Raw genomic sequence first — 15,376 nt, 5'->3', positions numbered from 1 at the left:
AGTATCAAGGGATGAATTCATTTTCAGTTTATGACCAATACCAATGATGGAACGTGTTGATACTTCTTAAAATGAGATTTATTCATTCATGTTCTGGATAGCCCGTATTAGCTTTTATTTTGCTGACAACTTGACCTTACTGTGTGACTTTACCTGAAATTCTTGCTTGTTAAGCAGATCCCGTCATGGTTGCAGACCTCAGTACTTTCGCTCAGACGCTGGAAAAAGGTTTCTGTAGGAAGACACCACCTGTCTGATTACAGTTGACACAAAGCCTCCCCTTTAAATATCACCAAAGAACAGCATTGTCTCTGGTTTGGAGTTGTAGGATCACAGGAGCCTCTGGTTGGACTCTCTCTGGACCTCATACTGACTAACAGCACTTGGCTTACCATCATTTGGCAGACTTACTCATATTAACAGCTTGGGGATTCACCTGTGATCATCATCATGGCTGATTCTAGTTTCCCCTTGCCACCAGAGGCTTACTGTCCACTGTGTGTGGACGCACTGAGAGACCCGGTCACCATCCCCTGTGGTGACACCTACTGCCTGGAGTGCATCAAGATCTACTGGGACCAGTTTGACCACATGGGTGTGTACAGCTGCCCACAGTGCCGCGCAACCTTCACACCGCGGCCCGTGCTGAGACGCAATCTGCCCGACGTAAACCACGAGCCACGGCGCCAGCTTCCTGCGCTCACTCCTTTCCCCTACATGCACCAGGAATCCTTCTGCGATTTCTGCGTCGGCCGTCGCAACAAGGCTGTTAAGTCATGCCTCATGTGCCTGGCCTACTACTGCGAAACGCACGTTAAGCCACATTACGAGTCGTCCACCTTCAAGAGACACAAGCTGGTGGACGAGACGGGCCACCTGGACAGGAAGATCTGCCCCCAGCATGAGAAAGGCCTGGAGCTGTTCTGTCGCTCTGACCAGATGTGTATCTGTGTGCTGTGTACTGTCAGAGAGCACCGCAGCCACAACATTACCTCAGCAGAAGAAGAGCGCACTGAAAAACAAGTGAGTCTGACTTGTTTGTGAGTCAATATGTGGCCTTGTATGCCCTGAATAAGCTGCACGAAAGCCATTACAAATACAAACAACAACATTCAAAATCTCCTTTTTATCAATTCTCATTGTCCTGTTCTTCCAACAGAAAGTCTTGGTGGTCACCCAGTCTGAAGTGCAGCACATCATTCAGGAGAGGATGAAGGAGCTGCAGGAGCTCAAACATAATGTGGATGTTCTCAAAGTAAGACGCAATGTGACATTGTGTATTTGAGTGCAGACGCAATATCACATGAGATATTTTACAACCATGTTGTCCCTCTTCTAAAACCTCTCGACAAACTGATTTTAACTTTTAGAGTTGTGCCCAGCGAGCACAGGCGGAAAGTGATAAGACATTCCACGAAATGCTGCAGGCGGTGGAGCGCTGGAAGGCTGAGATCAATCAGATGATAATGTCCAACATGCAGTCAGCGATGTCGCAGGCCGATGGCTACGTGGAACGTCTGGAGCAGGAGATACTTGAGCTGCAGCGCAGAGATGCAGAGCTACGTCAGATCCTCGAAACAGAGGACAACATTCACTTTCTGCAGGTGCTGAAAGATCATACAGAGCTGCAAGAGACATAAGCATTCATGTCTAAATAATTGTAATATAACACTGATGGAATACTAAATGGACTTGATGAATGTTGTACACTCACACACTGTAATGTTTACACATTACACAGTATAATCTGTGAGTTGCATGTACTCTTGAAGCTATCTTTTCTTATTTAGGTTGACAAGACAGTTATATTGTATTTAACATAAAAATACTGCTTTGGTTAAGTTTCCTTTAATACGCGATCAATGCTTGTCTTTTCTCCTCACATTAAAAAAAGCATCAGCAGCATTAATGCTGGTAAAATGAACCACTCACTATGAAATAGCAACGTGGCAGTAGATTTAATAGAAGGCAGTACAATGTAAATATGTTACTTTTTGTTCTTTTGGTGAGGCGAGGTTACTTTTTGTGCTTTTGACTTGTTGACTGGATCACGGAGCTCCTGTTTCTTGTTGAATAGAATTTTCCGACCCTGTGTGTTCCTCCTGAGGCCATGGTGCCCAAAGTGCTCATCAACCCTCAGTTCTCCTTTGGAGAGATGAGCAAGACAGCCACAGAGATGAAGGAACATCTGGACGACATCTGTAAGAAGGAATTGAGCAAAATCTCAAAGACTGGTGAGTGTCAAGTAGATAATATTGACAAAATATCTTTATACTGTGAAAACCACCTGTGAAAAGTCTGCCTGTAACAGGCTAACCTAATGCTGTATCATCTTCACAGTCAGTGAAACACCCGTGTACATACTTTTGCCTAGAAATGGAGACAAACGACTCAAAGGTAAGTGTCTATCAACTGAAATATGTACATATCACTTTTAAACATACATGAATATAGATTATATAGATTTTATTTTTGAGTACAGAACAAGGAAGATGTAGATAGAAAGTGAATAAGAAGTTATCTCAGCTGATTTGTGTAATTATGTAATTCCCTTTAGATTTATTTATAAATGCATATTAAAATTACATTGATCATGTTTTTATGTCCAAACAGTTCCTTCCAGAGTTGATTTTCAGGAGCCAAAGACCAGGACAGACTTCTTAAGATGTGAGTAAAGTGTTTATGGTTCAGTCCATTCGGTGCTTATCACTGTCAGACACTGAGTGACTACTTTCGTTGACAACAGCAATATGCATTTATATATATTAATATAGTATTCTCAGATATTTAGTTGTTAGTTGGGTGAAAAACGACAGAGTGAGGTATAGTGAATGGATGAATACATGAATGTTAAGATGCTCCACATCTAAACCTTAATGAGTAAGAAATGTGTACTGTGTATGGATGTCTCTGCTCAGACGCCTGCAAGATGTCCATCGATCCAAACACAGTCTATAAAGAGCTGGTCTTGTCGGACGGGAACCAGAGGGTCACACGGAAGAAAACAATCCAGTTTTACCCTGATCATCCAGAACGCTTCGATGGCTTCTCCCAGGCGCTGTGCAAGGAGCCTCTGACTGGTTTCAGATTTTACTGGGAGGCAGAGTGGAGAGGGGAGTTTTCTATCGGGGTGGCCTACAAGAGTATCAGTCGCAAGGGGAAGAATTCGCATAGCCTGCTGGGCTACAACGACAAGTCTTGGAGTCTCCTCTGCTCAGACTCAGGCTACTCTGCCTGGCACAACAAAGTAGACCGAGACCTTCCTGATGCTCCCAGGGCCACACGGATTGGTGTCTACCTGGATTATGCAGGCAACACTGTGGCCTTTTACTCAATATCAGAGGCTATGGAGCTTATCCACAGATTTAAAGCTCAGTTCAGTGAGCCTTTGTATGCTGGTTTTGGTGTGGGCTCCTGTGTTAGCCTCTGCCAGCTGAAGCCATTGTGAAGGGTATAGAGCCACGGGTACTGTATACAGTAAGTGTTGAATATTAACTGTACAGTACAATGTAAAGTTACGATCTGCAAGAATGAATCTTAAACTCCTTTCTTGCACAGATTTTCAAGTTGTTGTGATGTAGGATATAGGATATATAGGATATATAGGATAATAACAATGTCTCACTGAATGTAATTTAAGGCCGTTATTTTAGAAACATATGCAAACGTATTTATTTCATGCAAATTCCCATTTGGAGAAATATATATTGATTTAATAGAGATACCGCAACTACCAATCCAATCCTCTAATGCTAATAACAGAAGGCCTGTATTCATCTGTGATGTTTTTATGAGCATTAATATGTTGTGGCTGAAACAATCTGCAGCTAGATGACATAAATATACATGCTGTATGTGTATGTTTGTGTTTGAGTGTTTATGTGCAAAAAAAACAAAAATACATCAAACAGTAAAAACAAAAATGTACACAGTGTTTGAAAATGTTTATGGTCTCACAGAGAACTTTCACAATTAAGGTGTGAAGCAATGACATAAAACACTGACACTAACCCTAAACACTTTGATAACACTATAACAAACCAACATAAGTACATATGAAGTATTATATAATATGATTATATAATACTTAGAATATACTGATTAATATTTAGACAAATATTCTAAGCCAAGTCATTCAACATGATAATTTTAGCTACTCTATTTGGACATAACTTTTGTGTTTAATATGGAATCAGATTTGTGTCAGTATAATCAAACAAAACTTCTTAGATATCAAACACAAATAAGAATTGTAATCTCAAAAGTAAAACATATAACTTGCAAACAAATTATTTGAGTGCCTGTGTAAACTTCAGTCAAGTCGAAGTGACCTTGCATGGCAGCTCGGTCACCATTGGTGTGTGAGTGAATGGGTGAATGAGACTTACCTGTAAAGCGCTTTGGGAACCATGAAGGTTGAAAAGCGCTATATAAGTGAGACCATTTACTGTCGGCTTTGCGGTTGCGCTGCCAGCTCTCTCGTTAGCACTGCTTGACTTTTTGTTTGCAGTTCTGACAAAGTTATCTGAAGTGAAAATAAATGTATTGACTATATTTATACTATATATATTTATATTTGCTGAAATATACTGAGTTAGTGATTAGAGAAATCGTATGTTTTCCCATTTAAGGTCTGCTCAATTCACAAGCCTGCTGACGTTTACCTTTTAATGTTTTAAGACATACATTCATTGTTATGATATGTTTGTTATCTAGAACGTTCACAGTGATTCATAGGAGGAACAATAGTCTCTCCTCTCTTAACTCACATGATTTGCAAGAGAAATTATCCAAAGGTACAGCACTGCTTTTCATGTTTGCCATGTAATAGACATGAAGCACGGCCATGGCCCTATATGCAAAGTTACAGGTGTTAGAGGCAGTCACCCAGCAAACTACTACAGAAATGCTGGCAACTGCTGTATAGTAGTGGTATTGGTGTATATTACAACAACCCAAACTGTAACAAAATACGATAGACTGATTCATACTGCTAATACAGGTCAACATCTCCACAGGGAACCCATTATTAGTTGATCAGCAAATAGGGATCGGTGGGGAAAATATGATTTTCTGTCAGTGAGGTGAACTGACCTTTTGAATTAATATACAGTAACCTGTTGGTAGGCAGATAGCAGTCAAACAGCCATCCATTCTCCAAACCTGTACAGGTCAGAGTTGTTGCCATCTATCCCAGCAGACAGATGGGAAAAAGCAGAGCACAGCCTGGAAACATGTTTCAAAGGCAGTGAGTCCTATTTGGAGAGCTCCTGTTGTTACTGAATCTCATTTCCATTTAGCAGCCTGTTTACTAGCTTTTGTTTTTGTAGTGCATTTGAGTATACCAACAGTAAACCAAGTAAAAAGAGCCTGTGAGGCTATTTGTGCATCAGTTCAAATCTTCACTGTTGCTTGACCAGACTTCCAGACACTGTTCAACTTTATAGCAGGTTTGAATCAAGGACTGGGTAACTTCAGATTAAGGGGGTGAATTTGTTGAATTTTGTACAGTTTGGTATTGCTGTGAACTGCCTCTGAGATTGGTCAAAAAGGTATGTTGTTGGCAGAGAGTTATTGTGCATTCTTTACTTTGCATTAATAATCCCAAACTCAAAGAAAGTTGAGTTCAAAGAAAGAAAGAAAGAAAGAAAGAAAGAAAATAATCAGTTTCAGGTTAGAGCTTCTGAAGCTGTCTCTTCTTCTTTACAGACGCAAAATGAACACCACCTCATCTATTGTTGGATCTCATGATGTGGCTTTGGCCATTGCTTCAGCTTCAGTCAACAACATCCTGGGTCTGCCTTTGAATGGTTATGTCATGTGGCTGATATTGGCAGGAGCAAGAGAGACTTTGGCTTCAGACTTCTTTTCTCTCAATCTGGCTATATCTGAGATATTTTTCTCTTTATCCAGCATATGGTATATTCTTTATATACAGTTGAAATTATTCTTCTATTTTGAAGCCTTCATGTTTTCACTTGGCCTTCTCTTCACACCCCGTCCTCTCTTCCAATCTTGCATCTGTGTCGAGTGCTACATTGGCGTTGTCCACCCCGTGTTATTTCTTCGGTTTAAACCCCTGAGGTACAGGGTGGCCTGTTGTTGTGTTGTCTGGTCGATTGGCTTGATTTCCTGCATGTACTCGATGTACACCTATTCAGATGCTCTGTATCTTTATGGGTTTTTCTGCCAGAATGTACTCTTCTTCTCTGTAAAGGTTTTCTGCTGTCTCTCAGTTCTCAGGGCTCTGAAACGCCCCGGGCCAGGAGAAAAAGACACAGAGAAGAAGAGCAACACAATGAAGAGAAGGGCCTTTAAAATAATTTTGCTTATCATGAGTTCCATGGCCATCAATTTCTTTTTGTATGTGGCTGCTATTCCATTGCAATGTTGCTTGAAGACTATGGAGTTTTCCAACGCCTTAACCATTTGCACAAGTTTAGCTTTAACAACTGGGTTTATACAGCCGCTCCTTTACCTCCACAGGACCAGAAAACTTCCCTGCTTGAGGGAGCTCTAATTATCACTATCACTGTCAATATACCCATGTATATGTATGTTTGTGTACCGTATATCGTAGTATAACGTGTTAGAGTGTTTTACGGTTCCTGGTGATTTTTGTTTATATTTACGTTTACATAGCAAAGCACACATTTGCAAGAATATACCATAGCTCTCTTGTTCTGTTTTTATTCTGGATTAAATCGCTGTAATGCCAGTCAATGCTCATGACTATGGGGGAAAACAGTGGGAAGAATAATGTAAACAGAAGTCTGCTTGTATTCTACCTTGATTCTACTTGAGCCTCGTGGGGGCATCTTTTTTCAATAATGCAATTTTCCATTGGCTGTGAAAGATAAACACCACAGTAAATCTAGTACATTTCTCCATGTGTCTTCCTGTTTGGTAAATAATGTGATGATGATGATGATGAAAAAGACTTGTTTCCCCTCAATGAATTTTATTCAAGTTTAATGAGTGTGACGGATTTTCAATAAATTGACAGTTCTCTGTGAGATTTGAGAACACAAAACGACTTACATTAGGTGGATAACATAACTACTATACTATACCATAACTAACATAAATATGTCCAAGAGTCACATGTAAATAGATTGCAATAGATTGTCAACCATATCGCCAGACAAGGACATCAATATTGGACATTTTTTGTTTTTTACATTGACAATGTTTTTAAAAATAACCCTTTCTTCAACATTGGTACCTGGAACCTCTGGTTTGGTTAAGGTTAGGGAATTAAAGTGTGAAGCAAGACGGCAATGGGACACAAACTCTGGTCTCACATACAACCTGTCCACCCACCAATCCAACCTGTACAACCTTACTTTCCACCTTGCTACATATAGAGTACATATATACATATACATATACACACTACTAACTACACTACGAACATTGAGGTGTGAAATAATACAATATGGATGCAGTTCCTATGGATACTGGGCTGAGGTTGTACAACTGTGCTGGTAACTCCATGCATGTAAATACTATCATTTGAGAAACAAGGATTTCTCCTTGTATTAAGATGTTCTTACTAACCTATGAAAGCTGGTGGTGGACGTCAACTGAGGGTTGTGGGTGGTACATAATGAAACTAAAACCACAACATTACTCTAAAAAAATGAAAAAAGAAAATCTGACTGTCCCGCATTTGTTGACTTGAGGAATCCCCTTTGGGCTCATGATTTTACCCAGGAAGACTTTAACACATACATTTTAAGCCACCATGTGAATTGTAGAAACATAAAGCATGGTATTCAATAAAAAGCTGGTAAAAGGAGAAGCAGGTCAATAAACAGGTCTGAGTCTCCCCTTTACTTTTAATAGCCACTTAACAGCATTCAAAACTTGGTCACTCTTCTAAGTGTAATGTTTTGATAAGCTGTTGATGAATGAGTGACCTGCATGTATTTGAGCATCATTTGCATGTTTAGTTACCAGAGAACTCAGGTTGAGCAGGTGATGCATTACAAACATGAGGACTTCATATTTGATGTGATCATTCGAATATCAGGAGAGAAAGAACTGTGGTTCGTATTCATTTCTGTTTAATTGTTTAATATATTACATTATTAATTTATGTTAACACAATTATATTAAGTTTGTAGCTGCATTCAGCTCAGTTTATTCTCTGTTCAGTTTTGGAGTGCAGTGGATTTGATAAAACTATGATGCTGATGTCTTTTTTTCTCTCAGTCAGATTCTGATTGGAAGACTTGACCCTGAAACGCTGAACTGAAATTTCCAGAAAAATGAACTCATCTAATGCATCTTCGCTCTCTGACGTCGCCATTCTATCGATCGCCTCCACCTCAGTCAATCTCGTCCTGGGTCTGCCAATCAACAGCTACGTTGTGTGGCTGATAGCAACCGGAGCAGGAGGCCAGTTGGTGGCAGAGTTCTTCCCGCTCAACCTGGCTGTGTCTGAGATTATCTTCTGCTTGCTTTCTGTCTGCAGCCTTCTCGCACACATTTCCCCCTCCGTGAAATTTCTATTTAGATTTACAAATGGTTTTCTGTGGAGTGGCCGTCCTATTCTGCAGTGCTGTATCTGCATAGAACAGTTTCTGGCTGTGGTGCACCCTGTGCTGTACCTCAGGTATAAATCACTGAGGTACAAGGCGGCCTTCTCTGGGGTGGCATGGACTGTTATCATTGGATTTTCTGTATTTTACACACTCTCTTCCATGACAAAGCATCTGGTTTTTGTGAGTGAATGTGTGGTCTTAATATCAGTGATGCTGTTCTGCTACTTTTCGGTCCTTGTGGCTCTAAAAAGACCTCGGCCAGGTGATGGGAAAAAGGAGAGAGACAACAACATGAAGAGAAGAGTATTTCTTGCTATCTTGTTGATCATTGTGTCATTTGTGGGAACATACGTCTTGTGGTGTGTTTCTATTCTCTCCAATCTAAGCACTTGGTTTTCACATGGTAGAAAAATATTCCTAAGAATTTGCACTTTCATTACTTTTGGTGGTGGGTTTGTCCAGCCGCTGCTTTACCTGCAGAAGGCTGGAAAATGTTGTTGCAGTAAAGCAGGGTGAGCTTCCCCAGACATTCATGATAGTCTGACCATTGGTAACAATACTTGTCTATGGTGAAGTGAGACGAAGCTCAGAGGTCTTCATTCTTCAACTGGAGTGAATTCATGATAGTTTTAGGTCCATGTGCATTGTTATTGAAGCCCCAAAGCATTCGCAATCTAATTAAGCAGCTATCCCAGGCAAGATTGGAAACACAGTAGACATGACTGTGCAGACCTGATGACTATCAACAGCAAAAATTTACTGGATTTTCACATGCTCATTGCGCTCATTCAGGGACACTTGTCAACAAAACAGATAAATCCCAAATGTTTTTTTTGTGATGATGTGATGTGACTTTTGTCTGTTCCTGCGATTCTGCAGTTTGTGTGTGTGGTAGTACGAGAAAAAGAGAGAGGATTATTAACTTGCTAGAAATTTGATTGCCAAAGATAAGCCAGTAACTGAGGATAATGTCACTGTTTTTTGTGTTTTGGGAATGAGCAAACTGAAGCAGAAAAAGAAGTCATTTGGCATTTGTTATATTTATACATAGAGTGAATATATAGTGTTTGTATTACTATTTTGAGTATTTCTGTATATCAGTTCATTTTATACTGCACCTAGTCACTCTTTATTGTGTTTCAGAAATTCACATAATAGTTTTACTTATTATAAGATTTACTTTAAGATTTTTAAATATATTACTGCTTTCAGTTCCTTTAATTTCAATTATGCTAACAGATGATCATATTTTTTTTGTAAGAGATGTTTTGATTTGATTTTCTATTGTAAACATATGAGCATGTGGAATTTCTTCTGCAGATTAAAGGAAATTGAAAATGGTTAATTTCTACATATTTTAATTCACTGCTAAATAAATATATGTTTATGTCCACAATTGTTCCGTGTCCAGTCATTTCATGGAGTTCAGCCATCATTCATTTTATTAATGCAACATGTCAAAATGTCTTCTGTGAAAAAAGCCCTGTGCAGCTCTCCTTCACCGCTGGATCTGATGAGTTTCCCACAGGATATTATTTAGAAGGTAGGTAAGGGTTAGGGGAATAGGGGTAAAAACCACGATCAGCTATTTGAGGATCAGCTATTCTTGAATAACTTGTGATAGGAAGGTCGTAGACACTTGAAACCAAGATACGTCCCCCCTATATCGACTACGGCCGTTCCAACGGTAGCACCCCCGAGTCTGTACGAGCTTCCGGTGCGGAGCTACGTCATTTTTTGGCCGGAAATTGTGTGTATCTCGGGAACGGTAGGTCGTAGAGAGCTGGGGACACTTCCTACGTGTTCAGCGTGGTGGAATTAGTGTATACGGAAGGTGGTTTGGAGACTGTACGAGGTTCGGTTCGGGAGATATTGGCCAAAGTGTGTTTTGTGATTGATTGTGATTGGCCGAGTGGTTTTTGTTGAATAACTTTTGAAGGGAAGGTGCTAGGGTTAGGGTTAGGGTTAGGGTTAGGGTTAGGGTTAGGATTAGGGGGTTTTACCCAAAGTGAGCCTGGGTTAGGGTTAGGGTTAGGGTTAGGGTTAGGGTTAGGGGTTAGGGTTAGGGAATAGGGGTAAAAACCACGATGACTGATTTGAGGATGACTTATTCTTGAATAACTTGTGATAGGAAGGTCGTAGACACTTGAAACCAAGATACGTCCCCCCTATATCGACTACGGCCGTTCCAACGGTAGCACCCCCGAGTCTGTACGAGCTTCCGGTGCGGAGCTACGTCATTTTTTGGCCGGAAATTGTGTGTATCTCGGGAACGGTAGGTCGTAGAGAGCTGGGGACACTTCCTACGTGTTCAGCGTGGTGGAATTATGGCAGACGAATGCTGGTTAGGGTTAGGGTTAGGGTTAGGGTTAGGGTTAGGGGTTAGGGTTAGGGTTAGGGTTAGGGTTAGGGTTAGGGTTAGGGTTAGGATTAGGGGGTTTTACCCAAAGTGAGCCTGGGCTCACTTACTTTTTGGTGAATAACTTTTGAACGGAAGGTCGTAGAGACTTGAAACCAAGGTCCTTGAATTGAAATAGTGGGCCGGCCTTTCCAACGGTAGCACCCCCGAGTGTGTACGAGCTTCCGTTGCGGAGATACGTCACTTCCTTTGGTCATGAGGGTTAGGGTTAGGGTTAGGGTTAGGGTTAGGGTTAGGGTTAGGGTTAGGGTTAGGGTTAGGGGTTAGGGTTAGGGTTAGGGTTAGGGTTAGGGTTAGGGTTAGGGGGTTAGGGTTAGGGTTAGGGTTAGGGTTAGGGTTAGGGTTAGGGTTAGGGTTAGGAATAGGGGTAAAAACCACGATGATATATTTGAGGATGATATATTCTTGAATAACTTGTGATAGGAAGGTCGTAGACACTTGAAACCAAGATACGTCCCCCCTATATCGACTACGGCCGTTCCAACGGTAGCACCCCCGAGTCTGTACGAGCTTCCGTTGCGGAGATACGTCACTTTTTGACCGGAAATTGTCTGTATCTCGGGAACGGTAGGTCGTAGAGAGCTGGGGACACTTCCTACGTGTTCAGCGTGGTGGAATTATGGCAGACGAATGCTGGTTCTGAGACTGTACGAGGTTCGGTTCGGGAGATATTCGCCAAAGTGTGAATTGGTATTGACATGAATGGACAAGTGTTTTTGTTGAATAACTTTTGAAGGGAAGGTGCTAGAGACTTGCAACCCTCATTCGTCTAGCATATATGGACTATTGCCGTTCCAACGGTAGCAGCCACGAGTCTGTAGGACGTTCCTGTCCGGAGATACAAGTGTGTGCCATTCTCCATAGAGAATGAATGGAGTGAATTTTTATCGAAAATTCTCTAAGTGTGGAGGGAGGTGAAAAATGCCTAACAAAATCGTCCTCCCAGAAAGTGGTTAGGAGCACGTTTCAGGCAATTTGGAGTGGATTTGATTTGACTGTACTTTTGAGCATTTTGGTGGATTGGTAGGTGACGACGCACTAGCCTGGCCCCTTTCCCTGACCTTAACCAGTGTGAGATGTGTTGCCTAAGCCCAACCTTGAGCTTGCCTCCCCCTGTGTTGGTTAGGGTAAGGATAGAGGAGAGGTGAGGGTTAGTGTTTGGGTTGGTGTTTGGGTTGGTGGTTGGGTTAGGGTTAGGGGGTTAGGGTTAGGGTTAGGGTTAGGGTTAGGGTTAGGGTTAGGGTTAGGGTTAGGGGTTAGGAATAGGGGTAAAAACCACGATGACTGATTTGAGGATGACTTATTCTTGAATAACTTGTGATAGGAAGGTCGTAGACACTTGAAACCAAGATACGTCCCCCCTATATCGACTACGGCCGTTCCAACGGTAGCACCCCCGAGTCTGTACGAGCTTCCGGTGCGGAGCTACGTCATTTTTTGGCCGGAAATTGTCTGTATCTCGGGAACGGTAGGTCGTAGAGAGCTGGGGACACTTCCTACGTGTTCAGCGTGGTGGAATTATGGCAGACGAATGCTGGTTCTGAGACTGTACGAGGTTCGGTTCGGGAGATATTCGCCAAAGTGTGTTTTGTGATTGATTGTGATTGGCCGAGTGGTTTTTGTTGAATAACTTTTGAAGGGAAGGGTTAGGGTTAGGGTTAGGGTTAGGGTTAGGGTTAGGGGGTTAGGGGGTTAGGGTTAGGGTTAGGGTTAGGGTTAGGGTTAGGGTTAGGGTTAGGGTTAGGGTTAGGGTTAGGGTTAGGGTTAGGGGTTAGGGTTAGGGTTAGGGTTAGGGTTAGGGTTAGGGTTAGGGTTAGGAATAGGGGTAAAAACCACGATGATATATTTGAGGATGATATATTCTTGAATAACTTGTGATAGGAAGGTCGTAGACACTTGAAACCAAGATACGTCCCCCCTATATCGACTACGGCCGTTCCAACGGTAGCACCCCCGAGTCTGTACGAGCTTCCGTTGCGGAGATACGTCACTTTTTGACCGGAAATTGTCTGTATCTCGGGAACGGTAGGTCGTAGAGAGCTGGGGACACTTCCTACGTGTTCAGCGTGGTGGAATTATGGCAGACGAATGCTGGTTCTGAGACTGTACGAGGTTCGGTTCGGGAGATATTCGCCAAAGTGTGAATTGGTATTGACATGAATGGACAAGTGTTTTTGTTGAATAACTTTTGAAGGGAAGGTGCTAGAGACTTGCAACCCTCATTCGTCTAGCATATATGGACTATTGCCGTTCCAACGGTAGCAGCCACGAGTCTGTAGGACGTTCCTGTCCGGAGATACAAGTGTGTGCCATTCTCCATAGAGAATGAATGGAGTGAATTTTTATCGAAAATTCTCTAAGTGTGGAGGGAGGTGAAAAATGCCTAACAAAATCGTCCTCCCAGAAAGTGGTTAGGAGCACGTTTCAGGCAATTTGGAGTGGATTTGATTTGACTGTACTTTTGAGCATTTTGGTGGATTGGTAGGTGACGACGCACTAGCCTGGCCCCTTTCCCTGACCTTAACCAGTGTGAGATGTGTTGCCTAAGCCCAACCTTGAGCTTGCCTCCCCCTGTGTTGGTTAGGGTAAGGATAGAGGAGAGGTGAGGGTTAGTGTTTGGGTTGGTGTTTGGGTTGGTGGTTGGGTTAGGGTTAGGGGGTTAGGGTTAGGGTTAGGGTTAGGGTTAGGGTTAGGGTTAGGGTTAGGGTTAGGGGTTAGGAATAGGGGTAAAAACCACGATGACTGATTTGAGGATGACTTATTCTTGAATAACTTGTGATAGGAAGGTCGTAGACACTTGAAACCAAGATACGTCCCCCCTATATCGACTACGGCCGTTCCAACGGTAGCACCCCCGAGTCTGTACGAGCTTCCGGTGCGGAGCTACGTCATTTTTTGGCCGGAAATTGTCTGTATCTCGGGAACGGTAGGTCGTAGAGAGCTGGGGACACTTCCTACGTGTTCAGCGTGGTGGAATTATGGCAGACGAATGCTGGTTCTGAGACTGTACGAGGTTCGGTTCGGGAGATATTCGCCAAAGTGTGTTTTGTGATTGATTGTGATTGGCCGAGTGGTTTTTGTTGAATAACTTTTGAAGGGAAGGGTTAGGGTTAGGGTTAGGGTTAGGGTTAGGGTTAGGGGGTTAGGGGGTTAGGGTTAGGGTTAGGGTTAGGGTTAGGGTTAGGGTTAGGGTTAGGGTTAGGGGGTTAGGGTTAGGGTTAGGGTTAGGGTTAGGGTTAGGGTTAGGGTTAGGGTTAGGGTTAGGGTTAGGGTTAGGGTTAGGGGGTTAGGGTTAGGGTTAGGGTTAGGGTTAGGGTTAGGGTTAGGGTTAGGGTTAGGATTAGGGGGTTTTACCCAAAGTGAGCCTGGGCTCACTTACTTTTTGGTGAATAACTTTTGAACGGAAGGTCGTAGAGACTTGAAACCAAGGTCCTTGAATTGAAATAGTGGGCCGGCCTTTCCAACGGTAGCACCCCCGAGTCTGTACTCGCTTCCGTTGCGGAGATACGTCACTTCCTTTGGTCATGATTTTGTGTATCTCAGCTTGGGAAGGTCGTAGAGAGCTGGGGACACTTCCTACGTGTTCAGCGTGGTGTAATTAGTGTATACGGAAGGTGGTTTGGAGAGTGTACGAGGTTCGGTTCGGGAGATATTGGCCAAAGTGTGTTTTGTGATTGATTGTGATTGGCCGAGTGGTTTTTGTTTGCTAACTTTTGAAGGGAAGGTGCTAGAGACTTGCAACCGTCATTCGTCTAGCATATATGGACTATTGCCGTTCCAACGGTAGCAGCCACGAGTCTGTAGGACGTTCCTGTCCGGAGATACAAGTGTGTGCTATTCTCCATAGAGAATGAATGGAGTGAATTTTTATGGAAAAATGCCTAAGTGTGGAGGGAGGTGAAAAATGCCTAACTAAATGGTGTTCCCAGAAAGTGGTTAGGAGCACGTTTCAGGCAATTTGGAGTGGATTTGATTTGACTGTACTTTTGAGCATTTTGGTGGATTGGTAGGTGACGACGCACTAGCCTGGCCCCTTTCCCTGACCTTAACCAGTGTGAGATGTGTTGCCTAAGCCCAACCTTGAGCTTGCCTCCCCCTGTGTTGGTTAGGGTAAGGATAGAGGAGAGGTGAGGGTTAGTGTTTGGGTTGGTGTTTGGGTTGGTGGTTGGTTGTTGGTTGTTGGTTGGTTGGGTTAGGGTTAGGGTTAGGGTTAGGGTTAGGATTAGGGGGTTTTACCCAAAGTGAGCCTGGGCTCACTTACTTTTTGGTGAATAACTTTTGAACGGGTTAGGGTTAGGATTAGGGGGTTTTACCCAAAGTGAGCCTGGGCTCACTTACTTTTTGGTGAATAACTTTTGAACGGAAGGTCGTAGAGACTTGAAACCAAGGTCTTTGAATTGAAATAGTG

The 15,376-nt window shown here is 42.6% G+C and overlaps 1 protein-coding gene across 4 annotated transcripts; it reads left to right on the top strand.

Moving 5' to 3' along the window:
• The first annotated feature begins 327 nt into the window (after window positions 1-327).
• On the top strand, window positions 328-6,877 carry ftr84 (finTRIM family, member 84). Of its 4 annotated transcripts, none has more exons than XM_070917236.1 (7): window positions 328-1,023; window positions 1,160-1,255; window positions 1,371-1,604; window positions 2,078-2,234; window positions 2,341-2,397; window positions 2,614-2,667; window positions 2,919-6,877. In XM_070917236.1, the coding sequence occupies exons 1-7, from the start codon at window positions 451-453 to the stop codon at window positions 3,446-3,448; spliced, it is 1,701 nt and encodes a 566-aa protein (XP_070773337.1). In that variant the 5' UTR covers window positions 328-450; the 3' UTR covers window positions 3,449-6,877. The 4 variants fall into 4 exon arrangements, with proteins under 4 accessions (XP_070773337.1, XP_070773354.1, XP_070773346.1 ...); XM_070917253.1 differs by having other exon boundaries at window positions 2,341-2,403; XM_070917245.1 differs by having other exon boundaries at window positions 2,341-2,421; window positions 2,626-2,667.
• The last annotated feature ends 8,499 nt before the right edge of the window (window positions 6,878-15,376 follow it).

The sequence above is a fragment of the Enoplosus armatus genome, chromosome 2, assembly GCF_043641665.1.
Source record: "Enoplosus armatus isolate fEnoArm2 chromosome 2, fEnoArm2.hap1, whole genome shotgun sequence".
NCBI classification, from domain to species: Eukaryota; Metazoa; Chordata; class Actinopteri; order Centrarchiformes; family Enoplosidae; genus Enoplosus; species Enoplosus armatus.
This window is presented reverse-complemented; position numbering and strand designations above follow the sequence as displayed.